The sequence below is a fragment of the Mus caroli genome, unplaced genomic scaffold (assembly GCF_978045245.1).
Source record: "Mus caroli unplaced genomic scaffold, Mus_caroli_1 scaffold_19, whole genome shotgun sequence".
In the NCBI taxonomy this organism is placed as follows: domain Eukaryota; kingdom Metazoa; phylum Chordata; class Mammalia; order Rodentia; family Muridae; genus Mus; species Mus caroli.
The window spans coordinates 34,191,339-34,214,361 of NW_028227274.1; the positions used below are offsets into that span (position 1 = coordinate 34,191,339).

At 45.8% G+C, this 23,023-nt stretch overlaps 3 protein-coding genes across 3 annotated transcripts; 2 read left to right on the top strand and 1 right to left on the bottom strand.

Annotated features, from left to right (window-relative positions):
- The first annotated feature begins 98 nt into the window (after nt 1-98).
- Nucleotides 99-13,578, top strand: Ik (IK cytokine). The gene is made up of 20 exons (XM_085833418.1): nt 99-209; nt 1,035-1,101; nt 2,786-2,878; nt 3,589-3,648; nt 3,976-4,143; nt 4,298-4,412; nt 4,631-4,701; nt 4,808-4,854; nt 6,521-6,684; nt 7,785-7,893; nt 9,048-9,087; nt 9,213-9,438; nt 9,684-9,702; nt 10,551-10,636; nt 11,415-11,488; nt 11,675-11,732; nt 12,517-12,605; nt 12,791-12,899; nt 13,227-13,261; nt 13,354-13,578. Exons 1-20 carry the CDS (start codon nt 194-196, stop codon nt 13,379-13,381), a joined length of 1,674 nt encoding a protein of 557 aa, XP_085689544.1. The 5' UTR covers nt 99-193; the 3' UTR covers nt 13,382-13,578.
- A 2,971-nt stretch (nt 13,579-16,549) lies between these two features.
- Nucleotides 16,550-20,266, top strand: Wdr55 (WD repeat domain 55). The gene is made up of 7 exons (XM_021150571.2): nt 16,550-16,795; nt 18,520-18,620; nt 18,709-18,796; nt 18,898-19,077; nt 19,196-19,295; nt 19,387-19,556; nt 19,638-20,266. Exons 1-7 carry the CDS (start codon nt 16,602-16,604, stop codon nt 19,966-19,968), a joined length of 1,164 nt encoding a protein of 387 aa, XP_021006230.1. The 5' UTR covers nt 16,550-16,601; the 3' UTR covers nt 19,969-20,266.
- Nucleotides 20,267-20,458: 192 nt separating this feature from the next.
- On the bottom strand, nt 20,459-22,812 carry Dnd1 (DND microRNA-mediated repression inhibitor 1). Its single transcript, XM_021150572.2, has 4 exons — nt 22,660-22,812; nt 22,410-22,527; nt 21,633-22,094; nt 20,459-21,032 (listed from the first exon to the last, which is right to left on the bottom strand). The coding sequence occupies exons 1-4, from the start codon at nt 22,681-22,683 to the stop codon at nt 20,578-20,580; spliced, it is 1,059 nt and encodes a 352-aa protein (XP_021006231.1). The 5' UTR covers nt 22,684-22,812; the 3' UTR covers nt 20,459-20,577.
- Between the last annotated feature and the right edge of the window lie 211 nt (nt 22,813-23,023).

Consider the following 23,023-nt stretch of genomic DNA (forward strand, 5'->3'; position numbering starts at 1 on the left):
GGCCCTCTAGTCTTCGCCGTCGATTGGACGACGCAGGGAAGGGGGCGGGATAAATCTTAGCCAATGACAGGAGGTAGCGTGTGGTGACGCGAAGAAAGGCAGGTTTTCGAGGTGCATTGTGGATAAAAGTTTGTCGCCGCTGTCTTGTTTGGGGACATTTCGCGATTGCAGACGTTGAGAGGCCGCTGCCAAAATGCCAGAACGAGATAGTAAGGCTCGAGTCGACCACTCTTTCCTGCCCGCGGGACTAGAGACACTAGGCTGGTCGAGTTTGCTGAATTTAAGCCGGGTGTCGTGTGACTGATGGAGCCGCGCGAACCATTGGTCCTTAGGAGAGGCCCAGCTGAGCTGCCCTCAAGTTTGGTTTCTTTTGTGGAGGACCGGCGTTTTGAATTTTTTGAGGCAGCTCTACCTCCCTATCCCTTCCTTAGTAAACCATGGCTTGTGCCTCTCTTTTAGGGACATGGTTTATTTATTTGACGCGGGAGGGGAGGTGCTCGCTAACGCTCTGAGGCAAACCTCAAAGTCCCATGTATTTGGGATTACCGGATGCTGATGTAGTGCGTAGTGCTTTAGGAGCGATCTTTGGGGGTTGGGGGTGGAGGGGGTCAGGTCGTCGTTTAAGGAAACCCGGCTTTATAACTATTTATTTTTTACGAGTGAGTTAGGATCTAAAACGCAGGGGTCTTTCTGTCTCCACTAGTCAAGTGCTGGGGTGACAGGTGTCTGCCGCCACAAAACTGCTCTTTTGCTCGTTTCCTTTTGAGATAATCTGGATGCGTAGCACTAACTGGCCTCGAAATCTCGAAGGTCTTGCTGCCTCAATCTCCCTGGTGCTGGGATTACAGGTGTGGGTCACCATTCCCAGTTTCTGGTAATAGTTTCTTGTATTCCTCCCAGTTCAGCATTACTGCATAATCGTTGCTCCTCTTCTTGCCTACTATGTTGTTTGTTTTTATAATCGCTAGTTCTTGTACGGAACTTCACACATTAAACGAGTGATTGATTTAATGTCATTTTTTTTTTCCTTTAAGGTGAGCCTTTCTCTAACCCTTTGGCTCCAGATGGCCACGATGTGGATGATCCTCATTCCTTCCACCAGTGAGTATTTTGTCTTTGGAGGAATGGGTTTAGCAATGAGCAAGAGAGATAGTAGTGAGGGTGAAAGAATTCAGAGTATTTTGTTGGCAAAAAATGCTCCAGCAGTTCATAGAAGATGGTTTATTGAAAGGAAAATGCTAACCTATACAACATGCTAAACTTATTTTTTCTACAGAAAGCTTTGTCATGAGTTCATTTACCTTAACAAGATGGTGTAATTATGCTTAATTTTGTAAGTTATATAAAATGATTGTTTTGGTGTCAGTTTTTCAGTAAGGTTGTAATTATGGACCCCCCCCCCCAAAAAAAAAAAAAAAAAGAAAAGGAAAAAATTTGGAGCATTAATCTTTATTTCTGTGACTCTTAAGTGAATTATTAGAAGGGAAGTTATGGCCAGGAAGAGTCTAGTGTTTGTGTTGCTTTATTACATATTTAGGAATTTTCCCTGGTGAAAATTAAGCATTGGAAATGAGAGTGAAATTATCTTTTGTAACTTCCCAATTTCAATCCCATTTACATTTATTATTACTTTGAGTGTGTGGGTAGGTGCACATGTGGAGATGAGGGGATAACCTTGGGGTTAGGGCTCCATCTTCCACTTTGCTATGAGATAGGGTTTCTTTGGTTCGCTGCTGGCAGCCAGGTTGGTAGGCCTGCAGCTTCTGATGATTCTTCTGTTCCTGCTTCCCATCTCCTGAGAAGGGTGGTGCTCGGATTACAGACACTTGGACTGCTGTGCCCAGCTCTTGCCTCAGATCTGGAGACCTGAACTTGGACTGTTAGGCTTGTACAACGAGCACTTTTCCCACTTTGCTCTCTCCCCAGCCCTCTCTTTTGGAGATAGAGGGCTCTTTGGCATCCTCCTCCCTCGAGTCTCCCAAGTGCGGAGGTTGCAGGCTCATACAGAACTACTATACCTTGTTTCTTTTAAAATTGTTATTTACTTGTTTGAGAAAGGATTTAATCTGATCATCCTCCTGTCTCAGCCTCTCAAGTGCTGGGATTATATGCATGTACTCCTACACTCCAACCTAAGAATCTCTCTCTCTTTCTCTCTTTCTCTCTGTCTCTCTGCCCCCCCCACCCCCCACCCTCTGGTAATGCTGTGAGGATTGAACCTAGGGCCTTATAGTCTTACCCTTTAAGGTATAGTCCAGGCTTGCTTCAGATTAGCGATCCTCCTGCCTCATTGTTTTCATCTTTTGTCACTATATGTGCCAGAGTGACCAAGTCTCATTCTTGACTAAACCTTCTCCTTTGTTGTGTGCCTTGTTTTAGGAAAGGATTAAGCCCCCACCCCCACCTCCCCAATCACAGCATTCCTAAAACTATATGAGAGTATCCGTGCTCCAAAGTTTCACTCACATTTGATTCAGTGAAACTTCTGAGCAGGAGGTGGTGGCACATACTTTTAATCCCAGTATCTGGGAGGGAGAGGCAGGCAGTTCTCTGAGATTGAGGACAGCTTAGTCTATAAAGTTAAGTTCTAGGATGGCCAGGACTACGCAGAGAAACCCTGTCTTAAAAAACAAAACAAAACAAAAACAAAAGCAAGAACTTTCAGCAGTTAACAGTAATGTGTTGAAATTGGCATTTCTGTTGTTTCAGTAAAGTTAATCCATGTATTTTACAGGCTTCTTTCCTATTGGCTACTAACTCTAATTTTTTTTGCAATTTCTTACAGATCAAAACTTACCAATGAAGACTTCAGGAAACTTCTTATGACCCCAAGAGCTGCACCTACTTCTGCACCACCTTCTAAGTCACGTCACCATGAGTGAGTCTTCTTTTATTCCTGTCTGTCCATTTCTGTGGAACCGGAGTTTGGTAGACTCTCAAAAGCCAGAGCTCTTTTAAAGCCTCTGCTTCCGATTTTTTTTTTTTTCTATAAAGACTGAAGTTTCAGTGATGACTGGGATGCTCTGGGTTCTTATTATTCCTTCATGAGTATTAGTAACAGAGTCATTGCTTGTACAAATGGACAGATTTCTGGGCCTGTTATTATTACTGTATAGTCTACAACAGGTTTTTTTGAATGGTGTCTAATGTTAATGTCAAGTAAATATTTATGATACTTTTTAAAACTTGAGTGATACAGATATTGATAATATTATGACTGCCTGATCAGCACTGGTTTTTGTATTTTGTTGTTTTTGTTTTTTCTCTCTCTTATTTAAGAATAGTCTGACTATATAACCATGGCTGGCTAGCTGGCCTTGTCACTGTGTAAACAAGGTTGGCCTTGTGCTCACAGAGACCTACTGAGTACTGAGCACAAAGGTGTGTGCTGTCAAAACTGGCTGTTCTGCTCTTTTCTTTTTTTTTTTTTTTTGAGACATTGTCTAGACTTGACTGGACTTTACCATGTAGTTCAGGCTGGCCTTGAATTTATCCTGTTATCTCAGCCTCTGATGTGTTCTCAATGCCTTGTGAGTTTTAAGGGCTGGGGCATAATTTTCCTATGAGTGAGTTTCTTGTATCTTCTAGGATGCCAAGGGAGTACAATGAGGATGAAGACCCAGCTGCACGAAGGAGGAAAAAGAAAAGGTAAAGGGATAGTGGAGGAGATTGCTTTGTAAGGGGAGCACTGTTTATGGGCAAAGGAGTAGAGGAGTTACTAGTAACGGATGGGGGCTTCCTACCGTGCAGGTACATCTCTGAGAGGGCATGTGGTAGTAGTCAAAGAGAAAATCTGCATTAGAGGGAACTGAATTTCTGAGGTTGATGACAATCAAGAGTTGACTGGCAGTTCTATCAGGACATACATAGTTTTCACCACAGAGAGCTACTTAAAGGTATAGGGAAAGAGGAACATTTGTGTTGGCCTTGATATAGGAGTTGGTAAGCTGTTACATTTCCTTTCTCTGGTCACAGTTATTATGCCAAGCTTCGCCAGCAAGAAATTGAGAGAGAGAGAGAACTCGCAGAGAAATACCGGGACCGTGCCAAGGAACGGAGAGATGGTGTGAACAAAGACTATGAGGAAACTGAGCTGATAAGTACCACAGCCAACTACAGGGCTGTGGGCCCCACTGCTGAGGCGTGAGTAAAGGGGGATCCTAAGGCCTGTTTTCATCCTATCAGAGACACAGTCACACTATATGTTTTTTAACCTACTCTGCAGCACACTGTGACATCTCAGAAGGAATTTGTCATTCATAAAGGACTCTTTCAACATGACTGTTTCGTTATTCAGGGACAAATCAGCAGCAGAGAAGAGAAGACAGTTGATTCAGGAGTCCAAATTCTTGGGTGGTGATATGGAACACACCCATTTGGTGAAAGGTTTGGATTTTGCGTTGCTTCAAAAGGTGAGTTCTATTTGAAGATGTGGAGAGAAATAGTAGTGTTCATGTTTGGATTTGTAAAGTGAAAGACACATGATTGTCCAGACCATTAGTTTGGCAGAATTATAGGTGCCCTGTCTGTAGAACTTGTGACTGAATTCCTTGGGGAAGTCTTGTCTGTCGCCCTGGTGTGGTTAAGGGCCCGGATCCTTCCTTCCTTTTACACTTGTGTACTTGGTCAGGTGCGCGCTGAGATTGCCAGCAAAGAGAAGGAGGAAGAGGAACTCATGGAAAAGCCCCAAAAGGAAACCAAGTGAGTCAGCAGCAGAGGGCTTGACAGTGGAAGTGAACACTTATAGTGGACATTTTCTGTTCTTTATACTGCCCCACCCCCCAATATTTTCTTCTCCTATTTTTAGGAAAGATGAGGATCCTGAGAACAAAATTGAATTTAAAACACGCCTTGGTGAGTAGAGTAGTTTCTATAGTAGTGATTGCATTTTACGAGGATTATAAGGAAGTTTATTGTTTTTTTGGTTTTTTTTTTTGTTTTTTTTTTTCCTGACAGGGGTTCTCTGTGTAGCCCTGGCTGTCCTGGAACTCACTTTGTAGTTCTGGCCTCAAACCCACAGAGATCTGTTTGCTTCTGCCTCCCAAGTGCTGGGATTAAACATGGGCCATCACCACCTGGCATGAAATATTTTCAGTGGACCCAGACATGGACTTAATTATTTTTCATATCATTTATGTCTCTTCAGTTAGACAGGAGCCTTTCCATGTCTTTTCTATGTGTGTATCAGAGAAGGGTGGATAGGTGGGAAGTGATGGCGCATCCTTGTAGACTTAGAGCTCACATGGCTGAAGTGGGAAGATGGCCAGTTAAAGGCCAGCATTGGGTACTTAGCAAGTCCCTGCTTTGAAAAACTCAAAATAACTGCTAGCATGGTGACGCATACCTATAGTCCCAGCATTTGGAAGATGGTCTTGACTAAGAGTAGGGCAAGCCTGGGCTGCATCATGAGACTCCCATCTCAAAGACAAAGTAAGTAAAAGAGTAAATAAATAAAGCCAATTAATTTTTTAAAAGCTGAACATAAATAACAAAATAACAAAAATATAGAGAAGGTAGCATGGATGACTAGAGAGATAATTCAGTTGGTAAAGTGTATCTTTTTACAAGCTCAGGCAGGAAGACCTGAATTGATACCTAGAACCCATATATAAAAGCTGGGTATGGTGGCACTCTTATAATTTCAATGCTGGGGGCCTAGAGACAGGTGGATTCCTTGGTCTTGCTGACTAGCCTGCTTAGTCAACTTGGTGAACTCCCGACCAATAAGAGGATGGTGTTTAAGGGCTGACACTACAAATGACTGTTGGCTTTCACGTGTACACACATGAAAAGAATGTAGCATGGTCATAGATTAAAGAATGTGGAGAGACCTGGATTTGATTCCTTCTGATGAAATCCCACTAAGTGTGTACTTTGCTCACTTTTCTCATATATAAAGTTAGCTTAATGTGTACCTGTGTGATTGTTTAGAAATAAAGAGAAATGAAATGCATAAAAGTGTGTATAATGAGCTTGCAGTGAAGTGTTTTTCTGTTGTCATTAATAAAATCTTAAACCAGCTTGGTGGAGCTGGTGCACGAGGCAGATGGATCTCTCTGAGTTCGAGGCCAGCCTGGTCTGCAGAGTGGGTTCCAGGATGGCCAGGGCTACACAGAGATTCACCTGCCTCTGCCTCCTGAGTGCTGGGATTAAAGGTTTGTGTCTCTACTCCTGGCTTAGCTTTATATTCTTTGTTTGTTTGCTTGTTTGTTTTGAGAAGGGGTATCTTTTTGTAGCCCTAGCTAATCTGGAAATAGCTCTATAGACCAGGCTGGCCTTGAACCCACAGAGATCCACCTGCCTCTGCCTCCCGAGGAATTGGAATTAAAGGCATTAACCATCACCGTGTGGCAGCTTTAGTATTTTAGCCAGTAAAAAGTAATAATGCTTATATGACAGCATAGGGTTTTTTGAAGATGTACTGTGGTAGAGTGGCTGATTCTTAGCACAGAGTAGGTGATAAATGTCTACTAACAATGGAAGTTACACTGGCTGTTTGCTAATCTTTTCCTTTATATAGGCCGAAATGTGTATCGGATGCTTTTCAAGAGTAAATCATATGAGCGAAATGAGCTGTTCTTACCAGGACGTATGGCCTATGTAGTAGACCTGGATGATGAGTACGCAGACACAGATATCCCCACCACTCTCATACGCAGCAAAGCTGATTGCCCCACTATGGAGGTGAGTAACCAAGTTCTGAGAGCCCGTCATAGAATCTTCAAATCTGCCTGGCCCTTGTCCTGTTCCTTATCTACTGTATCCTCATGTTCGTTTTATTTTTATTTTAAAAAATCCCCTCAGTCTCAGTTGAGTACATTTGTCTCCACCAGCAATGTTCTTGTCTAAACCACAGTTTCTTACTGGAGCTATTAAAAGACGATTTTTCCTATTTCTAGTTCAGTGTGTTTTTGTTGTTATTGTTTGGTTGGTTTGATTTTTCAAGTTAAGGTTTCTCTGTATACCCTTGGCTGTCCTGGAAGTCGCTCTGTTGACCAAGCTGGCCTCAAAACTCAGCTCTTTCTCTGCCTTCCTGAGTGCTGGGATCAAAAGTGTACAACACCAACAACCAGCCAGTGTATTGTTTTTATTGAAATGTAATTCCCATGCTATATAATCTACCCTTTTAGTGTCCACAGCAAATAGTTTTATATTCACTAAATTGTATAGCCACTACCATTCTACTAGTATATTCCTCAAAGGAAACCTTGTACTCTCTGGTTTCCGAGACAGGGTTTCTCTGTGTAGCCCTGGCTGTCCTGGAACTCACTTTGTAGACCAGGCTGGCCTCGAACTCAGAAATCTGCCTGCCTCTGCCTCCTGAGTGCTGGGATTAAAGGCGTGCGCTACCACGCCTAGCTTGAACCTTGTACTCTTTTAACACCATTATTTGAATCTCTCTCTACTTTCCATTAATAGATTTTACACATGACTAAGGTGATATTTTATAAGTGCAAATTTTTGTTACACCACTGTGTAGAAGTTTTCTGTGGTTTCTTGTTCTTAGGGTTCAGAGTAAACAGGCCCTGCAACAGCTGGATTCTAGCCTTTTTTCAGCATGTTCTTTAAATCTTGGTTTCTTGAATGTTTATATTAACTTTTGATCCAGGGCCTTTTTTCATACCATTTCATCTGTTTGGAGTGTCTCTTCATTACACCTTCTTGCGAGTCCTATACCTAGCTAACAACTGTATATAACTTGTCTTTGAATTTAAGTAAATGGATAGTAAGACAGTGAGATTCCTGCTAAGAGGGATATTATTGTTGCTTCTTGTGTTTTCCAGGCCCAGACTACACTGACTACAAATGACATTGTTATTAGCAAGCTCACCCAGATTTTGTCATACCTGAGGCAGGGGACCCGAAACAAGAAGCTCAAGAAGAAGGATAAAGGTACCTTATGGGAAGGGAAGGAAACTTTGCTCTGGGAGGGTCATTGATGGTGAAGACAAAGTCTCTTGAAGCCTCTATCTTGTAGACATTGGATGGCTTCTGTAGTGGAGGAAAGGATGAAATGGAGCATTGGGGTAGAAGTGTGTGTAAATTCTGTTTGCCCCAGTCCGAACCCACTGGTTGGGTTTGAAGCATCAAGGAGAGTGGGAAGGTTTTGTGTATTTTAAACAGCAGAGGGTTAAAAGGCTGAGGCTGCTGAAGAGGCTCAGTAGTAAAAAGCATCCAGGCTCGATTCCCAACACTCTCAGGGATGCTCACAGCCATCCAGTTCCCAGGGGATCCAGAGCTCTCTTCTTGCCTTTGAGTGCACCAGGCACATACGTGGTACACAGACATACAAATAGGCAAAAAAGCCACACACATAAAAACTGTTATTTTGTTGGTGGTGATTTGTGTTTTCGACTGGGTCTCTTTATGTAGTCTTGACTGCCCTGGAATTCAATATATAGACCAGGCTGGCCACAGAGATCTGCCTGCCTCTGTGTCCTGAGTACTGGGACTGAAGGCATGCCTCATTTTTTAAAAAATTAATTACTTAATTGCAGAATATAGCATGGTTTTTTTATTCACTTAATCCCAATTGCGGCTTCCCACTCCTTCCATCCCACCCTTACAAATCCCCCCTCCTCACTTTTTTTTAAAATATAGAACATTATTTTAAAAATTTAGAAAGCCCGGGGCCTAGCAAACACAGAAGTGGATGCTCACAGTCAGCTATTGGATGGATCACAGGGCCCCCAATGGAGGAGCTAGAGAAAGTACCCAAGGAGCTAAAGGGATCTGCAACTCTATTAGGTGGAACAACATTATGAACTAACCAGTACCCCGGAGCTCTTGACTCTAGCTGCATATGTATCAAAAGATGACCTAGTTGGCCGTCACTGGAAAGAGAGGCCCATTGGACTTGCAAACTTTATATGCCCCAGTACAGGGAAACTCCAGGGCCAAAAAGTGGGAGTGGGTGGGTAGGGGAGTGGGTGGGAGGGTATGGGGGACTTTTGGGATACCATTGGAAATGGAAATGAGGAAAATACCTAATAAAAAATATTAAAAAAAAATTAAGAAAGTACTGAGAGATGCTCTTTACAATGCAGGAAAACTGGAAGAGAAGAAACCTCCTGAGGCTGACATGAAGTATGTATTCCAGCCCCATGCATCTGTGAACAAAATATTTGTGTGTCTTGTCTTTGGCCCTCTTGGAGAAATGGCCATCATGGGTATATATGATTTTAACAATTAGTGGAACCTGGTTTTCCCAGCATTTTTGAAGACATTGGGGATTACGTTCCTTCCACAACCAAGACACCTCGGGACAAGGAGCGTGAGAGATACCGGGAACGTGAACGCGATCGGGAACGGGACAGAGACCGGGAGCGAGACCGGGAGCGAGACCGGGAGAGGGAGAGAGAGCGAGACCGAGAACGGGAACGAGAGGAGGAAAAGAAAAGGCACAGCTACTTTGAGAAGCCAAAAGTGGACGATGAGGTGAGATGTGGGCTCTGACACCAGGCTGTGAAAACTGACCATAGAAATACCTTTCTAGCCAGGCACAGGACCCATTTCCTCCTTAGTAGCTTGGTAGTTTTACAGTAATAACTGTTCAGCTAAACGAGGTGGGAACCATCTTGGAAATGGGGCAGAAGTGGATTAGGGAATCAGTTCAGATTTGAGGAAGAGATGAATGGAAATTCCTCATAATGATACTGACTTCAGTTTTGTTTTCTTTTCAGCCCATGGATGTTGACAAAGGTGGGTTGTGTCTACAGCGTCTTGCATTCCTCCAACAGGCTGCTCGCCTTGCAGAACACTGCTGCTCTCAACTGATGACGGCAGCATTTGGGGGACTGCCTGGTTTGGGGCTCTCATAAGAATGATGTCTTACTTTATGGACTAGGCAGGACACATCTGCTGTTACATCTAAGTTCTTCAGTTCTGAAGTTTTGAGGTGAAGCTGAGCTTGAGTATGGAGTGTTCTAGTTACCCTGGGAACCAGAGTTGCTCATTAGTTGGAGTTTTGGTTAAGGTCTAGATAGATAAAAGGAATCCTTTACTTTACAAGTATGGTTGTACTCACCTGTAATCTCAGCATTCTGGAGGCTGAGGTAAGATCAGAAGTTCAAGGCCAGCCTAAACTCCATAGTCCTAGGTCAGCCTGGGCTACATGGTAAGACTGCCTCAAATGCAAGCAAAAGTTAAACAAAAACAAAACCCTTAGAACTACCACATTTATCTGATTCCTGGAATTAAACTCAGGTTGTTGGGCTTGCTAGCGGGTTATTGCCTGCTAGCTATCTTGTGAGTCCCATAAGAACATTTTTTTAAAAAGATTTTTATTTATTTATTATTATATCTAAGTACACTGTAGCTGTCTTCACATACACCAAAAGAGGGCAGCAGATCTCATTACAGATGGTTGTGAGCCACCATATGGTTGCTGGGATTTGAACTCAGGACCTTTGGAAGAGCAGTCGGTGCTCTTAACCACTGAGCCATCTCTCCAGCCCCCATAAGAACATTTTTAAGGCTGGAATCAGGTTAGTAGGAGGAGATTGTAAAAACACGAGTTCAAGTCTAAGCAGAGTTGTCTCTTCTTCCAGGACCTGGGTCTGCAAAAGAGTTGATCAAGTCCATCAATGAGAAGTTTGCTGGGTCTGCTGGCTGGGAAGGCACTGAATCATATCCTGTATTTATATTTCTTTCTGGGTTTTAATTATCTTATTTATATTGAGACAGTATGTTAGTCAGGGTTTGTATTTCTGCACAAACATTATGTCCAAGAAGCAAGTTGGGGAGGAAAGGGTTTATTCAGCTTACACTTCCATACTGCTGTTCATCACCAGAGGAAGTCAGGACTGGAACTCACACAGGGTACGAAGCAGGAGCTGACGCAGAAGCCATGGAGGGATGTTATTGGCTTGCTTCCCCTGATTTGCTCAGCTTCTTATAGAACCCAGGACTATTAGCCAGAGATGGACCACCCACAATGGGCCTTCCCCCTCTTGATCACTAATTGAGAAAATGCCTCACAACTGGATCTCATGAAGGCATTTCATCAAGGAGGCTCCTTTCTCTGTGATAAGTCCAGCTGTGTCAAGTTGACACAAAACCAGCCAGTACAGACAGCATCTCTCTCTCTGTGGCTTAGGCTGGCCTGTAACTTGAGATCCTCCTGCATCTGTCTTTTGAGTGCTGAGACATGCACTCTTATTTATGCCTGGCTGTTTCTGGGTTGTAGAGAGCCATTTTCTTTTCATCTACCCCCAGTTGTTTCTTTGTTCCTGTCTTTGCTCTCTTTTATGCTGTGTTTTGGCTAGGATGAAGTGGTATATATCAACCAGAGAACCAGTTCAGGCTTACAGCTGGCTTCTGAAATGTTCATGTTGAAGCCTTTAGTCTCTGGTCCCTCTTGCCTGAATCTTCTGTCAGTGATGGAATTTTCTTTAACATAGCATAAGTTGAAGAAGCCAGAAGATAAGAAGCAGCTGGGTGATTTCTTTGGCATGTCCAACAGTTATGCAGAATGCTATCCAGCCACGTAAGTGAGACCCTAGTTAAGGGAGGTTGGGATGACTGGCTGATGAGATGTAAATTTGACCTGTTGGGAGCTAAGGGTACTTTCTACTAGGGTGAATTCTGTTTAGTTCTGGGATGTTTATCAGGTGCGTTCTGAATTAAAGTAATATGGATTGAAAGCATCGTTTTAACTGTTCTTTCTCTTTAGGATGGATGACATGGCTGTAGATAGTGATGAAGAGGTAGATTATAGCAAAATGGACCAGGTATGAAGTTAAAAGAGTGTTTATGGATGTTGGGGACCTTTGATCAGTAATCAAAAAAACCATTTTATATTTAGTTATGTGCCATTCATGACCTTGAGGTCAGAGAACAACTTTTAGGAGACACTTCTCTCATGTGGTGATTGCTTAGAAACGTGGTTTTGTGGTTTTGTGACAGGCTCTTGTAGCCCAGGCTGGACATGTAGCTGGGGAGGAATTAAAACTCTTGATGCCCTTGCCTCTACTTCTCTGTTCCTGGGATTTTAGATGACAGGTGTGCACTGCCATGCCCAAATAAAAGAAAGCTTATGTACTTTTCCCTGCTGGGGATTGGACCTAGGAACCTTAGCATCTCCGCTAGTACATCCCAGACTCGGAGAAACTTCTTGTTTTCTGATGTCATGTGGATCAAACCAAGGGCTTCACATATGCTGAGCGAGTGCTTTATTGCTGAGTCACATACCCAAGAACTTGGTTTAATTTTGGAGCCTTGTTTAATGTTTAATTTTACTTCTGCCATTTGCTTTTGTGGCCTTGTCATGTTCCTTCCCTGTTTACAAATGTCTTTGTTTCTATATCAGGAAAATAGAAATGTAATTCTCACTTTAGAATTTTTGTTAGAATTAAGGTATATGTTTATTGTTCAGAGTAATGTGTGTGTTGTAAGTACATAGGAAATAGTAGGGTAAGATTTATTACTCGTGGATATTATCTGGAATTGTGGGTGCCTGGTTTTATTTCAGAGAAAATTCCTTTTCCACTGATTGCTCTATGTGCTGTACTACAGGGTAACAAGAAGGGTCCCTTAGGCCGCTGGGACTTCGATACTCAGGAGGAATACAGCGAGTACATGAACAACAAGGAGGCTCTGCCCAAGTGAGTACACGTGAGCAGAGAGTGAGGACGTGGAGTTTTGGTGAACAGCCCATATTGGGTTAAGCGGTACACTGTAGTGTAGCTGCAATGGTCCAGATAGGTCCTTTGCCCACAGAGCCCTTTAAGAAAACCTTCCTACTGCTATGAGACCTCTAATGCTTTCTTCCCACAATGGCCCTTTACAGGGCTGCATTCCAGTATGGCATCAAGATGTCTGAAGGACGGAAAACCAGACGATTCAAAGAAACCAATGATAAGGCAGAGCTTGATCGACAGTGGAAGAAAATAAGTGCAGTTAGTAGATTCTTTCTTTCCTTTTTTCTTTCTTTTTTGTTGTTGTTTTGTTTTTTTCGAGATGGTTTGTAGTGTGTAGTCTTGGCTGTCCTGGAACTCACTCTGTAGACCAAGCTGTCCTTGAACTCAGGAATCTGCCTGCCTCTGCCTCCTGAGTGTTTGAATTAAAGGCGTGCGCCACCACTGGCATAGTGGACTCTTTCTTAGGTGGGAGGGTTTCAGTTGGGTGGTGGAGCAGTCATGGAAATTGAGAGAGGCCGTCTTTGAGCTTTAGGTGGACTTAGGTCACTAACAGCATGCATATAAAGTACGGCTGTCCTTTTACAGATCATTGAGAAGAGGAAGAGGATGGAAGCAGATGGGTAAGCGGCATCCCTCCCTCTTTGTCTTTGGGCCTGGTGAGAACTGTTCAGTGTACTGATCCTGTGCTGATCTACTTCTCTTTTGATTTCAGGGTCGAAGTGAAAAGACCAAAGTACTAATCTCTAGTCCCAGCCGTCTCCACGCGGCGTTCTTAGTGGCTGTTCTCCAGTTCCTCAGAGGTTGCAAACTGCTGTTGTTTGTGAAAGTTCATAAATGTTTATTGTATAACTCTTTATAGATCTGTGTCCCAAATGCTAAGATTAATGGCAATGCAACACCATGTCCAGCATGTTCCATTAAATGTAGTTAAACCTGCTGTCTTTTCTGTGTTGGGCATTTCTTCTTAGGGTCCCATGAAGTTCTGGAGTTCAGTAGTTGTATTGAATGTTAGGTCTCATCTGAGGTGCCTGTCAGCATATCGGAGTGATGTTGGCTGCCAGTTCTCCCAACATACCTCAGTCCCTACCTGTTCCAGGATCCTCCTGGTGTCATACCCTACCCTTTACCTTTACCCTCAACTCCTGGGCTTCCCTTTCCTTCAGCTTCTCTGATTCTTATATAACCCATCCATTTTGGTTACAACTCCCGTTGGCCACTTGGCTGCTGCTCCAGGTAACCCCCTCCCTCCTGTCACCTCCTTACATGGCCTGGTTTAGGATCTTGTTCATTTCACCCTTCCGAATGCCTCTGGCATGCTCTTCCCTCATCTACACTAAACCTCCACCATACCTAGGAACAGTCAAGTGTTTTCATTTCTTTATTTCATTGAGTATGCTGTGTTTTTCCTGTACTGATTCAAGGTTCCTAGACAGTAAGGCTGTTTACTAGGCCCGTTTCCAGGGGAGAAGGGAAGAAAGAGTCACTGGTGGGTAAGAGAATCGTCAAGTTGAATGGCCAGACCTATCTGGCCAGGGTCCTAATCCAAGAGTAGAGATTCTCTGTGGATTAAGAGCATCCTGATAGCTTGTTACAGCTCCATAGGCTTAATCAAGCTCTTAGTGAAGCTGTATTAATGAAAGTCACCTGTGGAAACAAAATCCTTTCATGTATTTATGCCTTTGAGGAGCACTAATAGTGTTGAATTAAACTCAAGACCTTGGCTAGACACCTAGAGTCAAAATTAAGAGACTAATGGGTGGTAGGTACCTTGAGGTTAAAACTGGTATATCCTTTTGATCCTTCACCCTGAGGAGTTTGTCAAGGCCCAGGGTAGGTCTACTAATAGTCTCCTTTCTGCTCTTTGCCAGCACATTGGTCTGGGGTTCATTAGGTATTCATTAGGCTCTCTACTTTTTATGGCTGAATACCGAGCTCATGATCTGTAGATCCAAAGGAAGCTAGAATGTCACTAGGCTTACTTTGATCATTTTCATCTTGATAGGAAAGGGTATTTTTGTTTTAGTGGTTTTGCACATCAAACTCAGCTCTGCATACGAGACACACACTCTACCATTGAAGTCCCAGCTGTAGGGAAGTGCTTTTTAAGAAACCCCACTTTGCCAGTAACGCTTAAGAGGTAAAAAATGGGCTGTCTCTTCAGCAGTACTTAGAGATGGCTTTAAACAAATGATGTTTTGGTCCCATGGTTGTAGGGCACAGTTCTTTTTTTTTTTTTTTTTTTTTTTTTGGTTTTTCGAGACAGGGTTTCTCTGTGTAGTCGTGGCTGTCCTGGAACTCACTCTGTAGCCCAGGCTGGCCTCGAATTCAGAAATCTGCCTGCCTCTGCCTCCCGAGTGCTGGGATTAAAGGCGTGCGTCACCAGGCCCGACTTGTAGGGCACAGTTCTAATTAGGAAAAAGTCACAGAGACATGAATCATATGGACACCTAGAGTCAAAATTAAGATCTGAGGGTTGACTATCAATTTAATATTGTTTCTACAAGTACTCTTAATGCTCCAATCACTAGGCAGATAGGGTATTTCTGCTCTTTGAAACCCTTAACCTCACCTTATGTTCATTTTTTTATTTTCCTTTTCAATGGGTTCTCACTATATCAAGCTGGCCTAGAATTATCAAAAGAACCTCCGTACTCCCACACCCGCAAGTAAAAGTGTTCCCTCCCATGTTCAACTCGCCTCACTTTTTAAGTTTTAGGTTCGCCATATGCCTTTGAAGGCATAGTTGCATAGAAATCTGAGCAGGCCCTTCTCAGCTAGTCACAGGGACTGCCCCACCATGCAAAACACTGCCATTATTGGGACCTTTGATAAAAAAAATACCCAGAACATAGCTGTCATGCTTGTTTTCCTGGTAGCCTAAGTACAATTGGTCATGAGCTAAACTACAAATGTTCACTGTTTCTCTGGAGGCTAGGAAGATGTTGGTGTGGGTAACAGTTTGAGCATGTGTGCAGGCTGCCTCCTGTTGATGGTCCCTGTCTATTAACTTTAGGGATATGTGGATTTTTGTTCTTTCTTGTGCAACCTGTTTGCTGCTAGCCTGGGTTTTAGGTATCACCAAGTCTGGAATAACTGAGATCTCTTCGTTCGGTTAAGATAGGACTGGGTGGGGGCTGGTGAGATGGCTCAGTGGGTAAGAGCACCCGACTGCTCTTCCAAAGGTCCAGAGTTCAAATCCCACCAACCACATGGTGGCTCACAACCATCTGTAACGAGATCTGGCGCCCTCTTCTGGAGTGTCTGAAGACAGCTACAGTGTACTTACATATAAAAATAAATAAATCTTTAAAAAATTAGGGGTGTTTCCAAATATATGAAGCGGCTTGGGGGAGAGGGCAGACCTTGAAGGTCACATAATCTAGCTGCTGCAAGCACAGCCCACAGTAGGTCAAATAAAATGGGTCGGGGTGGGGGGTGAAGGAGCAAGATGGCATAGCCAAGATTGGTAGTAGAGCAAACCTTTAGATTGGAGTTTAATCCCTTGAGTGTACGTAAGGGTGGAAGGAGAGAAGCAACTCCATAAGGTTGATCTCCGACACCCGCGCCGTGACGGGCGTGGAATTCATATCAACACGAAAAAACCTCGCTGGGGGTCGGCGGAAGGGGATCCTCTGAAACCACACCTATACGTTCTGCAGTGCCTTTCTTCCTTAGCTCCTTTTTCTCTTGGCCTTTGTGTTTAAAACGTATTTATACAACAAAACAATAACTGAAAACTTTAATGAGCTGTAACTCGGCTTCATTTAAAGAAACAAAAGGGTGTACGTTGTCGAGTCTTAGAGGAAGCTGCACGCCGCGCTCGCTCCATTCGCATCAGCTGCGGTAGGCCCGCCTCTTCTGAAGTCCTCCCAGTGCACTTCCGATCCCGCCTCCTCCCGGAAGCAACTGCTTAGGCCACGCCCCTGTTCGTGTAGTTGGTCTCAAGCGCGCGTGGATCCTATGGACCCCACGTGTGAAGAGAGTCCTGCAGAGGACTCAAACAATGAAGAGGAAGACCTTGACTCCACGAAGGCAGCACCCAGGATCCGTGATACCCCAGAAGACATCGTGCTGGAAGCCCCAGCCAGTGGCCTAGCGTTTCATCCGACTCGAGATCTGCTGGCAGCAGGGGACGTGGACGGAGACGTGTTCGTGTGAGTGGGGCGTAGGGTGAAGTGTGTTAAAGCTGCTCTGGAAGGAGGTAGGGGTAGGAAGTGTGGCGGGAAGACTTCTTACGAGACTCAGACGGCCCGAATCCTTCAGTAACATTCGGCAAGTGTGCTTGTGGAGGGAGGCCTTGGATTGATTCCATGCGTTTTTCCACAGCCCTCTCCTTTTTTTCTTTTTTAAAGGTAGGGTGTCTTATTGAGTCCGGAGCTTCACGGTCCTGACTAGTCTTAGCTAGCTAACTTGCCAGAGATCCCATCTCTGCCTTCTGAGTGCTGGGATTAGAGTTGGCCACCATACCTGCCCATCTTTTTCATAGGTTTTGGGGATCCCCAGACCTGAGGCAAGCACTTTGTCCACTGAACCATCTCTCCAGCCCTCCACATTTATTCTGTTGCAACTTGTCAGCACTGTGACATTAGTCAGACTATACAGTAATTAGCTATGTCTTCCTTTAGCATCAGTGGGCCCTGCCTGATTTTTACTCTTTCAACTTCGGAGACTGGATTTCTGTTAATAGTCCTTTGAGACAAGATCTCACTATGGCCCAGAGTAGTCTCAGAGGATTCTCTGGCTTCGGTCTCAGGTTTTTGTTTTGTTTTTTTTTTTTTTCAAGACAGGGTTTCTCTGTATCGCCCTGGCTGTCCTGGTAGAACAGGTTGGCCTCGAACTCAGAAATCCGCCTGCCTCTGTCTCCCAGTGCTGGGATTAAAAGGCGTGCACCACCACGCCTGGCTCTTTTTGTTTGTTTGTTTGTTTGTTTTTTAACTTGGTTTTTTGAGATAGGGTTTCTCTTTGTGCCCTGGCTGTTCTAGAACTTGCTTTGTAGACCAGGCTGCTTGCCTCTGCCTGCCTAGTGCTGGGATTAAAGGCGTGGACCACCACCATTCATCTTGGTCTCAGAATTCTTAAGAATATAGGAACCCACTAATGCACACAGCTTGTCATTAGATGATTATTTCTGGGCCCTCACAGTGGTCCACTGTGAACCCAGACTTTATCTGGGCTCAGGGTTTTTTTTTTGTTTTTTGTTTTTTTTTTGAGACAGGGTTTCTCTGTGTAGCCCTGGCTGTCCTGGAACTCACTTTGTAGACCAGGCTGGCCTCGAACTCAGAAATCCGCCTGCCTCTGCCTCCCAAGTGCTGGGATTAAAGGCGTGCGCCACCACCGCCCGGCAAGGGCTCAGGGTTTTGAGAATAGTGAAGAGCAGTGGAGTCTGATGATGTGTACCTGTAATCCCAGCATCCAGAAGGATGAGACAAAAGGATTACAGGTCCCAGGCTAAACTGGGTGGTGCACACCTTTAATCCCAGCACTCGAGAGAATCCCTGAGTTTGATGCCAGCCTGGTTTATAGAGTGAGTTCCAGGATAGCCAGATCTACATAGAGAAACCCTGTGTCAAAAAGCTTTAGAAAAGAGAGAGAGAGAGAGAGGAAGAGAGAGAGAGAGAGAGAGAGAGAGAGAGAGAGAGAGAGAGAGAGAGAGAGAGAGAGAGAGAGAGAGAGGAAAAAGGATAAACAGGCTGGGAATGTGTGACTCAAATTATTTAATATGTGTGAAGACTTGAGTTTAGTCTCCAGTACTACAAAGAAAGAAAATGGATAGAAGTTCTATGCTCCTGGAAGTGTCCTGCCTCCGTGGGAAGGTTGGTTTGTGCTCCATGCATCAGCTCTGGTTTGGGATCATTCACTCTCACTTCCTTTTCCTCAGCTTTGCCTACTCTTGTCAGGAGGGAGAAACCAAGGAACTCTGGTCCTCAGGACACCACCTCAAGTCCTGCCGGGCCGTTGTCTTCTCAGAGGATGGGCAAAGTAAGCGGCAGGACTGGGGAAGGCAGCCAGCAAGTGGTAGAGGGCAGAGGACAACGAGCAGTACCTAACCTGGGCCTTTTCCCCCTAGAACTTGTTACTGTCTCTAAGGACAAAGCAATCCACATCTTAGATGTCGAACAGGGACAATTGGAAAGGCGAATTTCCAAGGCCCACAGGTAAGGAAAATCAGGTATATGTGGACCTAGTGAGGGTTGAGGGCTCACCTTCGCAGTAGAGAAGTCTCTACTCTAACAAATTCCCATTTTTGTGTTTCCAGTGCCCCCATCAACAGTGTGCTGCTTGTGGATGAGAATGCTCTGGTTACGGGGGACGACACAGGTGGCATCCGGCTGTGGGACCAGCGTAAAGAGGGCCCTTTGATGGATATGCGGCAGCATGAGGAGTATATTGCTGACATGGCTCTAGACCCAGCCAAAAAGCTGCTGCTGACAGCCAGGTACAACCTTAAACATAACTCCCTGCTCATCTTCTTCCCTCGGGGCCCAGTGGTGAATAGGTGCCTGTAGTAGTCTTCCTCAAATAGAACTTCCCATCTTATCTGCTTTTCTTTACAGTGGGGATGGCTGCCTTGGTGTCTTCAACATCAAGAGACGCCGGTTTGAGTTACTCTCAGAGCCTCAGTCAGGAGATCTAACCTCCGTCGCCCTCATGAAAGTACAGCTGGGTATGATGGGATAGGGTCCATCTACTAGGGGATCTGTTGTGAAGTGACTCCACAAACACTGTTTGCTCTGTTAACCTGCAGTACGGGAAGAAGGTGGCCTGTGGATCTAGCGAGGGGACCATCTACCTCTTCAATTGGAATGGTTTTGGGGCTACAAGTGACCGCTTTGCCCTGAGAGCAGAGTCCATTGACTGCATGGTTCCAGTCACCGAGAATCTGCTGTGCACTGGCTCCACGGATGGAATCATCAGGTAAGGGGAGCCGGGAGCAGCCCTCAAGCACAGGAATTATAAACCAAGCTAAGCCAGTTCCTAACACTCCTCTCTGCTCAGGGCTGTGAACATCCTGCCAAACCGAGTGGTAGGTACTGTGGGCCAGCATGCCGGGGAGCCTGTGGAGGTGCTAGCCCTATCCCATTGCGGCCACTTTCTGGCCAGTAGTGGCCACGACCAGCGCCTCAAGTTTTGGGACATGACTCAGCTTCGAACCGTGGTTGTGGATGACTATCGGCGACGCAAGAAAAAGGGAGGGCCACTTCGTGCCCTGAGCAGTAAGGCTTGGAGCACGGACGACTTCTTTGCAGGGTTGAGGGAAGATGAAGAGGATGCCAAGGCTCCAGAGGAGGTGGTGAGGGAGAGTGATGACGATGATGACAGTGACTAAGGGAGGGACAAGGAGCTGTTTTCTGGGACAGATTTCCCCAAAGAAATCTGTTGATGCTGTAGATTGAACCTACTACCTTGAACATGATCAGCTCAGCTCTACCACTGAGTTTCTATATTCTACTGTGTCATGTAAGAAATGACATGGACTCAGGGCCCCAAAGTGGGGAAGTATTTGCTCCCCCTATCATTGTAAAACAAACTCTACAACTACTACAGCAAGACACATGTATACCAAGCAGACACATGTATACCAACTGGGGTTTTAATATAAATAAAACCAGTATAGAAAAACAAAAACCGTGTAAGCCCAAACCAGGGACAAGTGGTGGGAGGAAGGGCTCTTTGGTTCAGCCAGTTCTCCAAATAAAAACAAAGATTCATAGTAAGTTCTGGTGCCAAGCTGGGAAAGACTAAGGATAGCAGGTCAGACCCTGGGCTCAGTGGGGGAGGGCAAGGTTCCTCACAACTAAAGTAGCACTTAGGTGCGACAGGGTCCTGTCCCAGCAGGGAAAGCTGTCACCAGGCCCTGGGCTGCCCAGGCCTGCTGGGCTGGGGGGTTGGCACAGGCTCTGCTTAACCCACTTAGGGTGCCTGTAGAAAGAACGGGTCACTGCTTAACCATAGTACCTGCTTCAGCCCCAGGAGACCACAAGCTGGCCCTAGGTTCACTCAGTGCCTCCAGCAGCTGTGCGGACACAGCATCCTTGGCCACCTCATGCCCATCCTGCCAATCAGAGGCCAGCACAACCCAAATGAGGCCACTGAAAGGCACTGGATGCCCAGGGATCACCACCTGGTACCAGAAGCGATGCCAGCCAGCAGGCCCTGTTCCCAAACACTTGGTCAGGAACACTGGGCTGCCTAGCTTCATCCGTTGACACAGCAGCTGGAGGGCAGCCCGAGCCCCTTGGGACCCCAGCTTCTCCCTGGTCTGGGTTAGTTGGCTGACATCTGGCCTGAGGAACCTCAGTGAGGGACCTGCAAGCTGCTGGCGGAAGTGCTGCTTTAGGTCTGGCTTGAGCCACTCCACAGCCACCTGCTCTCCACAGAGGCGTGACTGACCTGTCAAAAAATAAAAAAAGGCAGAGAGACAAGGGCAGCGTTAAACACTAGGAGCAGCAAGCACTTAAGACCAGACTTTGAAGTGACTTGCCACAGGCGATGTTTAATGCCTCTCCACTTGTAGGTGGTGTGACAACTTCCCTAGGCTTCATTATTCCCTAGGGGAATACAAAGCAGCCAGGCTCTATTTGCTTAATAACCATCACAATGGCTTCCTTTCTGGTCAAAGAAAACTGAAACTAAGATTTATCACTGTTTATCCTCCACTGAGTTAGAAGTGGTACTGGCTGCATTAGCCCATCTGGAATTCACCTTTAATCCCAGCATTAGAGAGGCACAGTTAGGCATATCACTGAGTTTGACACCAGCCTAATTTACAAAGTAAGTCCAGGACAGCCAGGGCTATTACAAAGAGAAACCCTGTCTTGGAAAAAACAAACAAAGCCACCCAAGACCTGTAAGACAAGTGACTTAAATATAGGTAAGTAGTGGCAGCAACATTAATATGGCAGCAGTTCAGGAACTCCACTTGTGTCTGACTATAGATTTGGGGGTATGTTGTTAAGTAGCCAGCCACCCCTCCGCACCTTCCACCCCTACCTTCTACCAGGGCCTTTTTGGCCATGGCAGCAGCTCGGTGCGTACTGAACTTGAGCAGTGCAATCTGAGAAGGCGCAGACCCAGGACTGGGTAGCAGCAGTGTCTCCTGCAGGCAGGGACCGAACGGTTGCAGGGCGAGCAGTAACGCTCGGCGGTTCAAGCTAAGAGGCAGCCCGTCCACCGTCAGCTCGCACTTCTCGGTGCTTCGGCACACCAGGAGCTGGCAAGAAGGCCGCAGCTGGTGGTTGTGCAGCGTAGCAATGGCGGCCTGGGCACCGCGCCGCGAGCTGTAGCGCGCATAGGCAAAGCCGCGGTTCAAACCACTGAAGGTCATCATTAGGCGGAACTCATAGAGGCGCCCCACGCGCTGGAAGAGTGGGATTAGCTGGTGCTCGTACACGTCCTGCGGAAGTCGTCCGATATACACCTCGGACCCTGATGGTGGCGGGCTGCCCACCCAGCCTGGAGGGAGAGGATTTTGTTGGTTACTGTGGTCCACAAGGATGTTTTTAAGCTCCAGGATAAAGCTGGGGGGTGGGGGGCGGAGAAGGGAGACCATCTGGAAATATTGACACCTTTCTGGCTCCTGGGGGTCGTTACCATAATTGGACTAGACTGTAAACAACTAGGCCCGCACCATCCTTGACGGCCAGTGTGGAAGGGAGGCCAGACAAATGGCCACATCTAGTAGAGAGTAATTTGGGTTTTCTGACTTTGGAGCCTATCTATAGAGTGGCCGTGGATGGCCTAGTGTCACAGGGGCTGGGGCTACTGTACCTGGGGGTGGCCCTCCATACTTCCTTTGCCCGTTGACCTGCACCAGGCGGATGCCAGTCTCTCTTACCCACGCCTCCAGGGCTGCCTTGTTCTCTGGATTCACCCTCTCACACCATTGCTGGGGGAGAAAGGTAGGTTGGAATGGGGCATCACCGGCCCTGTTCCACCTCGTTAGAGGTGTTGGGGGTCACCGTAACCACCCCCTTCTGTAGGCCGTGCCCAAGAATCACTTAGGTCTTCATTTACTAACCTCGCACTCCCGTTTGGACTGCATGGCTCTTTCCAAAGTCTTACAGTTCCCTCTTTAGACCTTCCTTCGGCTTCTGCCTCTGGAAGATTCCCTGCCCTCCACGCCCCCTCTAAGTTCTCATTGGCTCTGAGCACGACCCCGCCTCTCAAAGAGTCATCCTTGCACGCTCTGCACGCCCTTGGAAATCTCGAACCCCCCCACTTAGGACCGTGAGTGGGAGGAGTTCCATCGCCAAAAGTGGGCGGAGTGGAGGGAGCTCAGGGGCAGAATGGACACTGGAAACAAGAACCTCTAGCAAGACCCAGTGAGTTTGAGAAGGTTTCCTCCTTTTACCAGTGTCAGGACCGGAGGAAGGTAGCGCTAG

Bases quoted from the DNA above. Each gene is read 5' to 3' on its own strand.
- Ik (XM_085833418.1), top strand. The intron at 10,637-11,414 runs GTATTTATATTT...CATAAGTTGAAG, and splicing joins AAGGCACTGAATCATATCCT to AAGCCAGAAGATAAGAAGCA. The intron at 13,262-13,353 runs GTAAGCGGCATC...TTTTGATTTCAG, and splicing joins AAGAGGATGGAAGCAGATGG to GGTCGAAGTGAAAAGACCAA.
- Wdr55 (XM_021150571.2), top strand. From the start codon at position 16,602: ATGGACCCCACGTGTGAAGAGAGTCCTGCAGAGGACTCAAACAATGAA. The intron at 18,621-18,708 runs GTAAGCGGCAGG...TTTTCCCCCTAG, and splicing joins CTTCTCAGAGGATGGGCAAA to AACTTGTTACTGTCTCTAAG. The intron at 19,078-19,195 runs GTACAACCTTAA...TTTTCTTTACAG, and splicing joins AAGCTGCTGCTGACAGCCAG to TGGGGATGGCTGCCTTGGTG.
- Dnd1 (XM_021150572.2), bottom strand. From the start codon at position 22,683: ATGCAGTCCAAACGGGAGTGCGAG. The intron at 22,528-22,659 runs GTTAGTAAATGA...TTTCTCCCCCAG, and splicing joins AGTCCAAACGGGAGTGCGAG to CAATGGTGTGAGAGGGTGAA. The intron at 22,095-22,409 runs GTACAGTAGCCC...CTCTCCCTCCAG, and splicing joins GTATGGAGGGCCACCCCCAG to GCTGGGTGGGCAGCCCGCCA.